Below are 8,417 nucleotides of genomic sequence, written 5' to 3' on the forward strand. Positions count from 1 at the left end.
ATGTTTTCAAACTATAAGGGAGATTTTCGTAAATATTAAATCTTGAACTACCCTGGGAATAAATTCTATAATCTGAAAGTCAAATGACAGAAGGAAATCGCTATAAATTTGAAGGTTTGGGTTGAACATATATTCATTCTAGTTTAAGTTTTTTGTAAACATTGGGCAAGAAATTATTGTGTTTTTCCATTTTCTTTTTTTTTTTTAGACATGGAATCAAAGAATTCTAATGTTGATTTAGCACTTGCAAAAGATAAACGTGCTGAGGGTGGTAAAATCTCAAAGATGCAAAAAGCTTTGTTCAAAAAAGCAAATGAGCTTTCCATTTTATGTGGAATTCAGATTGCTATCATCATCCTCTCCATCGATCGTCAACCAATTGTATTTGGAAAGCCTGATGCGGAGTCTGTTATCCATCAGTTTTTAGAGGCCAACCATCCAACCGCACCTCGATTTTACATGAAGATGAAAAAGAAGGAAGAAGAAAATAAGGAGAAAGGAAAATCCGTTGAAGATAATATAACACATCGACAATCAGAAGATTTTGAGTCTCCTTATTTGGGAAGTCTTCTAAAGTTGTACGAAGGGCTCATAGAATTTGAAAATCAATTGACTAAGGAGATTGATCTCACACAATTGAATCAAGAGATTCAAAAGAATGAAGATCCAAAATTTACACCTGAAATGAATGTGGCTAGTTCTTCGACTTTACCAACTAATTTTAGTCCCTAGACTGAAGCTTTCATATAGTAGATTCCAAAAATAATCATTCAGTATGCTGTTTCTTCATTATTATATATCATAAGCAATGAAATTATTAAGTAATAAATGTTGATTGTTTTATCAACCTATCAATCATCTTGATTAATAGAACTTTATTATTCGAAAGAATGTTTTTCATAGATTTATTGTATATTTTATAACTTGTAGGAATGGGTGACATGGTCCCTGGAGGATTCAAATTCGTTTCAGAGAAGAAATCTAAAAACTAAAAGTTTGAAAACTTTTTATTGACTGATATAGTCTAGGCTAGTTATCTTGTTCAGAGTATTATTTCTCTTGTGGAAAAAATATCTTTGTAAATATGCTTTATGTGAATAGTCTTATATTATATCCTAAACTTTTGGAAAGTCTTCATTTAGTAACTAATGCAACTCTTATGTATGACATTGAAGCTCATCCATGTTGATGTGTTTCCTTCCATATGTTTCTATCTCCTAGAATCCATAGAATATGTCATCTCTTTTGTCTAATGCTTGATTAGCTAGGGAGTCAGGTAGCTTATTCCCTTTTCTTAGAATATGCTAAATTTGTGCTTGTCTATTTTCTAAATTATTTGAATTTCTTGTATCAATGTTGCAATATTTTATTGGGGTTTTCAAACCCCTTCTATTACTTGCTTATAAAGCGTAGAATCAATCTTATAATTACCTCAATATATAGGGTTTGTTGTCAACGTCTACATGCTTCTAAAATAGCTTTAGCTTCAGCCTCAATATGTGAAGTAGAATTTATTTTTGCATAAGAAAGTTCCCCTTAAGATATGTCACGATCATAGTTTATATACTAGGTGTGACCAACACTTAAGATCATAAATATCAAAGGCGGATCTTCGATACTGACATAGTGTTAATGAATAACTGAACATTCTATATAATGTAAGTGGAAGTTGAAACATAACTAGGTAAAGATATGCTTAAATTTAAGACATAAACTACAAATCCGTGGAAGAGTATTGAATAACTAATGTTTTAATGTAAGCATATAGCAACTAAAATGAAATAAATATGCTGGGACATAGACCTCAACTACCTTCAAAATGAGTATTATCTGAGGTAAAAACTAACTACTGATTACATTATGAAGACACCTTATGAGGACTCACAAACTGTCACAATCCGAGTCTATATCATTGATTAGTTTCGAGGACACTTCATCCAATTCTAAGTGTCAACCATCACTAGTCAATATAAAACCCAACTAAATGAGTTGGGGTCGAATCCCACATGGAGCGGTACGTGTTTGAGATTCAATAGTTAAGCGTGAACATGGTCAAATCAGTCATAGGAATAGAAATTATCGAATTCAGACATTATTCAAATCGGGGGGTGACTCGAATGTCAAATGGGGGGTTTTGGTTTGAAATTATCAACTACAAACAGTGGTAACAATACACAATAACAATAATGAGACAGGTTCTTGGGATGTGATTCGATTATAGGCTAATATAGACAAATGAGTAATTGCAACTATTAGAAAATAGCTAAATATTAGTGAGTAAGCTAGACTATAGAGGAGATAAACTCTCTATCGAACAATTTACCCCGAATCAAGTCGATTTCTATCGAACATCAACAAGCATGCAAAATAAGAACAACCCACACCTTAGTCCATTCACTCTCTCGAACTGAATGTGTGAAATTGGGTTTAGGATTTACTCTCTCGAGCTGAACCTATGGTAACCCAATACCCACAGACCATCAATCAATAATCTTAGTTTTAAAACCTCTCTCTCGAGCAAGCAAAAAACACAAGGGTAGAACTGCATTTGCAACTACAATTCGTAAATTAAACCACAATTAATGATTGAACTCACTTCTAAACAACATTTAAACTAACAATTAACAATACCCATAAACTAAATCAGCCCATAATCACATAATCACACTCCAAGAATTGGGGTTTTAGCTAGACTTCATAAAAAGATAAAAATCGTTACCAAATTGAGTTTCCATCGACTGGATAAGATTGATTTCGTCTTTACAATGATCCAATTCAAAGAATCTCAAAGACCCACTTCTAATTTCTCAAAAGTGAAAAACTTCAATTCTTCAAAGCTAAGGAAAACTAGAGAAAACTTGTCTCACGGTTCAAAACTTAAGAATAGACTAAAAATTATGATATCAGATAGATGATAGATAGATAGATAGCTCATAAACTAAATGTTCAAAAATGTATTTATAGACGCCAAAATGGTGCTGCGAAGAGTCACTCAGCGAAGTAAGTCGGGCTCGCCGAACCACTTGGCGATCCACCCTTTGGTCATTTCTATTGCCCTTCTGCCTTGGCCTTCAACATCCTCAAAGTCTGTAACTTTGGGCAATCCAACACTACATCGCGGAACCACTCGACGTTCCGCCGACTGCTTCTTTCTCTCGCCAACTTGGTTCTTTCCTTTAGGACTTAGCATAATGGAACTTTAGGCAGTCAAGTAGCCATTCGGCGACTTACCAAGTGGACTTGGTGATCACCAGGCATGTTTTTCTTCATTTTTTGAGCTTGTTTCGTTCCTTTTTGCAAATTAGTGTTCTTGCTTTGTTCCTCAATCCATATACTTGGAAATCAAGGGTTTTACATCAATTATTGGCACAAAATAAGCATTTGAGGACACTAAATCTATATAAATAAATCTCTAAATGAGTCCAAATCTTGAACTCATCAACACCCCCGACTCATACTTTTGCTTGTCCTCAAGTAAAACTCAAGTTTAGTAGCTAAAAATGGATGTCTCAAACAGTGCTACAAAAGACTCAATCATGAATGCACACAACAAGACTTAACTTACTCATGTAATGATCAATTATGCACTCAATTCAAGTTGTGACTCACCATTATCAAAGATTCTCAAGTTCACAATACTTGCTTCAAATGCAAGTTCAAGCTCAACAAAGGTACTCAAATGCCCTCACACAAAGATGATTCCATATTCACACACAATTGTTCAACAATTTATAGCTCCGAAATCACATACAACTCTCACACTTACAAAGATGAACACATGTATGACTTCACCTATAGGTTTGCCGTTATTTTCCAATCAACATTCACTTTAGCTCACTCAAGATAAAAAAAAAGGTCTTTTCAGGGCTTGTAACGGGGCTAAGTGCAAAAGTATGGTCATTTAGGCTCGGTGGCTGCTATCCTCATGAAATGTGGTATGAATATCACTTTATTTCCTTTTCTTCAACATTCTCATTCATGCTCAAAATTCACCCCATTATTCACTTTTCATGGAATACCGGACACCCCATTTCTTTTGCAGCTTTCACAACTTTATTCCACAACTTTTTCATTCTTCTTTTCTCTTTTTTTTATTGGAGGGGTTCCATATTTTTCAAAACCATAGACAAAAGGGGGACTTCTTTGCACTTCTTGATTTACCTTCTCCTTTCACCACACCCCAACTTAGGCTTTTGGCCTAAGTTGGCTATTTAAACAAATCACATTTCATGAGGATTATGGGTGAATGGATAAAGAAGGGTTACAATTGCATCAAGTTTCTTCCAAGAAAAGGATAAGGCTCAAAAAGGGAGTTCAAGCAAGGTTCACACCCTCACAAGGTCGGCCACAAAAGAGGTATATTGTCAAATTGTTTCACTCTTCAAAATTGTTGCCTAAGATCATTTCAAAAGCTTGCATCACTTAGTCAACCAGACCAACGGAGAAAATTCTAGGTGTCATCACATAAGGTACACGGTAAGCTCATCACACAAGGCATTGACACCAATATCAAACAAGACTTCACACTTTTGCTAGTGTGCAATGTTCATCACACGAGACTCATTCGATAACCAGCTAGTCACAACGAGATGTAAAGAGTTCACATATTATCTATGCCACTTCATTTGGCCTCATTGCAGTCGCACATTCATTTTTGTTTGATTAATAACACTATTCAAGTCATCGGTATTAATCATAACCGATACTCAAATTTGCACAAGAATAGCCATAATCAAACACAACAAGAGGTGGCAAAATTTTTCAGAAGGGTAAAAAACCATTTGCAATTAAAACAAGGATCCATAAGCTCAAACATCTACAAAACAGTGTCAAAACATAATTTACAGCACAAAAACCCAATATATAAACAAAAATGATAATCACAAGAGGTAGGTATGGAAATACCTCACCCACCACAAACAAAAAATAATCTGTCCTCAAATGCAAAAAAATACTAAACAATCAATAAAAATGACAGAGAAGGAGGTAAGGAAGGGTCTTGTCTACACAGTCGCTCCATCTGTTGGGGCATCAGTGCCCAGTGCAACATCAGCACTACTCGCTCTACTAGGGCCTTTCATGGACGTCTCTGTTAGCGATGTATGAATCGATTGTACAATCGTCTCCTCCAGATCTAGCAGGTCTCCATAGATGGTCTACTCTGGCACCTTAATTTGCTCTTCGTCGGTCTTAGCCTCTGACACATCGACTGCCACATCATCCATCTGCACATCTCCAGTGGTGGCTGGAGGAATCTCAAACATAGCCGGGGAATCCATCTCATCTGTTGCCTCCAATAGTGAAGTGAAGTTAGTGTACTTCAAGTAGTCCACATTCTTCCTCAGATCTGCAACCTGGGCTTTCAAAGCCTTTACCTTTGAAAGGCCCCATGTCGACTCTCACAGTCTATACTCTCGCAGATAGAGTGTCAATAGATTCTCGAAGGGGTGTCAGTGCAACTAGGATAACACTCTCAATCATCCACAGTACAACAACCACTAATCGGGTAGCTGTCACATCCGCAGAATGGGCTAAGTGCCCCATCTTCAGGATCATGGCTTGAGTAATCCTGGGGGGCTAGGAAGCAGTAGAAGCACCAGGAGTGTGGGAGGAAGTGGAAGTACCTGAAGGACGGAGTACGCAAAGATGCCCTGCAAGTATAGAATCAACATCCACCTCCGGGGATGTATCCACCAAAGTTGCTCTCCTCCTATCTACCTCCTCCCGAGTGTACTCGACCTTTATAAACCAGATGTCAATGGAAGATTTAGGAGTGACCTCGACATCCTCTTCTCATCACGAGGAACACCAGCACGCCGACATAACTCTATAATCAAGATCGAGAATTGAAGGGACGTCTAGCTCTGCTTGGCCCTCATGGCCATCTCCTGCTCTATGATGAGTCCCAAGTCGATGCTCTTTCGGGATATGATTGACCCAACGCAGGCCGCCTTCATTTTGAGATGGCATAATGGAGCTACTGATGAATCCAAACCAATATCGCGCAGCTACATTCAAGTCCTTCTTCTCGATCTGGACTTCTACCTTATTTCGCCTCGGGGTGGTGTTAGAAATTAGTGGAGCAAGCCAGCCCTTGAGATCATCCAAGGGTGTCGTAGTGGTAGCCAAATTTGGGTAGTCAAAGACTGACCCTCTATCAGTCCTAGAATGTACAACGAGGCTTAAGGATGACTTTTAGTACAAGATCATGACAAAGACGTTGGAAGATATGAAGAAGTGGTTGGCTCCGTTGATATCAGATGGCACTCCCAAGTGGCTAGAGGTTGGGGCATCCATTGAAAAGAAGGACCTTAATATAGCAGTAAGGTTCTGGTTTGGCTTCATCAGCATCACTATCATGCCATCCTAGAACGAGTCTACACACCAAAGCAGCCAGTCGTGGTTGCATCATTGATAGGACGAGGCTGAATCTGAGGATGATTATTGCAAATGAGATGCTTATGAGGGCCAATTAGCGCCAGACTTCCCTCCCCTTTCTGGTGTTAATCACTGAGCTGTGCAGACATGCTCAGGTTCCTAGAGATGTGAAGAAGGATGTGGAAGTGATTCCCACATCTTCTACTGATATTTAGAGAATCGAGGCGTAGTACTTGAAGGATGAAACAGAGAAGAGATAGGCAGCCCCGGTGGAATCTTCCTCGGTTGTGGATACAACCACATTACCTGCAGAGACACCTTTGCCTATTCAGCCCCTGGGCCTTCAAGTACATCTATTGTTGTTCCTCCTGATACCCAGTTCTTTTTTTGCTACTGCTGCCTCCCGGCCCCTACTCACACAGGCTGTATTACTACGGATGGGGTAGCTAGCCCATTCTGTCGATCGTCGTGCCGCCAGACTTGAAGCCTCCATTCTGGCATGATTCAAACAGCCCTTGCTGATGCTGTGACACCTTTGAGTGCTACCATTGATGCCTTTGCGGCTAGGATAGCGGTGTGTGAGCGTGGCTAAGGGGCTACCTAGGAGGTGACGACTCCAAATGCCGATATTGCTACACTGAGGAGAGATGTGGACCAGTTAAAGTCCACTGACATATCTATGATTTTCGAAACGGTGGAGATCCTAGATTTGCCAGTTGAGCCAAATATGCCTTCGGCTACCACCGGAGATGATGTTAGAGTTGGAGAGACAGCTAGTCCTGAGTCGGAGGTGGATGAGGAGATGCTTGGGGTTGCTGAGGAGGCTTCTTACGAGGGCCTTACAGAAACTGAGGAGACTATGGTAGATGTAGTTGTGTAGGCTTCTTTGGTAGATACACCCTTGACTGACCCTAGTGGAGCGTGTACTGTTGATGGTACTCTGGGGACATATGCCCAAGTTTAGAGTACTACACCGGGCACTGATGTCCCGACAGATAAAATGACTTTTTAGACAAGATCCCTCTTTACCTCCCTCTCTGTCTTATTTTCTTTTATTGACTTTTGGATACTTTGCTTGCATTTGAGGACAAATAACTTTTGTTTTTGGGTGGAGTGAGGCCCACTTTTTGTGATTATTGTTTTGATTATATATTAGGTTTTTGAGCTATAAATTGTGTTTAACACTGTTTTTGTGGATGGTTGAGCTTGTGGCTCCTTGTTTTGAATGTAAATGATTTTTGGACCCTTCCAAAAAAATTTGTGCCACCTCTTGATTACGTTTGAATGTGGTTGTTTTCTTGTAAATTTGAGTATCGGTCTTGATCAATACCGATTACTTGAATAGTGCTCATAATCGAACAAAAATGAATGTGTGGCTACGATGAGGAAAAATGAAGTTGCATAGGCAATATGTGAACTTTTTGCATCTCGTTGTGACTAGCCAATTATCAAATTGAGTCTCTTGTGATGAACAATGCACACTAGCGAAAGTGTGGAGTCTTGTTTGACATTGGTGTCAATGCCTTGTGTGATGAGTTTACCGTGAACCATGTGTGATGACACTTAGAATTTGCCACATTGGTCCAGTTGACTAAGTGATGCAATCTCTTGAAATGATCTTAGGCAATAATTTTAAAGAGTGAAACAATTTGACATTATACCTCTTTTGTGGCCTACGTTGTGAGTGTGTGAACTTCGCTTGAACACCCTTAGAGCCTTAACCCTTTTCTTGGAAGAAACTTGATGCAATTGTGACCTTTCTCTATCCCTTCACCCATAATCCTCATGATTTGTAGTTTGTTTGAATAGCCAACTTAGGCCAAAATCCTAAGTTAGGGGTGTGGTGAAAAGAGAAGGTAAATCAAGAAATGCAAAGAAGTCCCCTTTGACCCATGGTTTTGAGAAAGATGGAACCCCTTCATACAAAAAAAAAGAGAAAAAAGAAAAGAAGAATGAAAAAGAAAAAGAATGAAAAAGTTGTTGAATAAAGTCGTGAAAATGAAAAAAGAAATGGGGTATCCAATAGTCTATGGAAAGTG

The 8,417-nt window shown here is 38.8% G+C and overlaps 1 protein-coding gene across 1 annotated transcript; it reads left to right on the plus strand.

The window, feature by feature from the left end:
* The first annotated feature begins 210 nt into the window (after positions 1–210).
* Positions 211–732, plus strand: LOC125863636 (agamous-like MADS-box protein AGL61). Its single transcript, XM_049543682.1, has one exon. It carries the CDS (start codon positions 211–213, stop codon positions 730–732), a length of 522 nt encoding a protein of 173 aa, XP_049399639.1.
* Positions 733–8,417: the final 7,685 nt, after the last annotated feature.

The sequence above is a fragment of the Solanum stenotomum genome, chromosome 5 (genome assembly GCF_019186545.1).
Source record: "Solanum stenotomum isolate F172 chromosome 5, ASM1918654v1, whole genome shotgun sequence".
Taxonomy (NCBI): domain Eukaryota; kingdom Viridiplantae; phylum Streptophyta; class Magnoliopsida; order Solanales; family Solanaceae; genus Solanum; species Solanum stenotomum.

Excerpts from the sequence above, each read along its gene's own strand:
- LOC125863636 (XM_049543682.1), top strand. The coding sequence starts at position 211 with ATGGAATCAAAGAATTCTAATGTTGATTTAGCACTTGCAAAAGATAAA.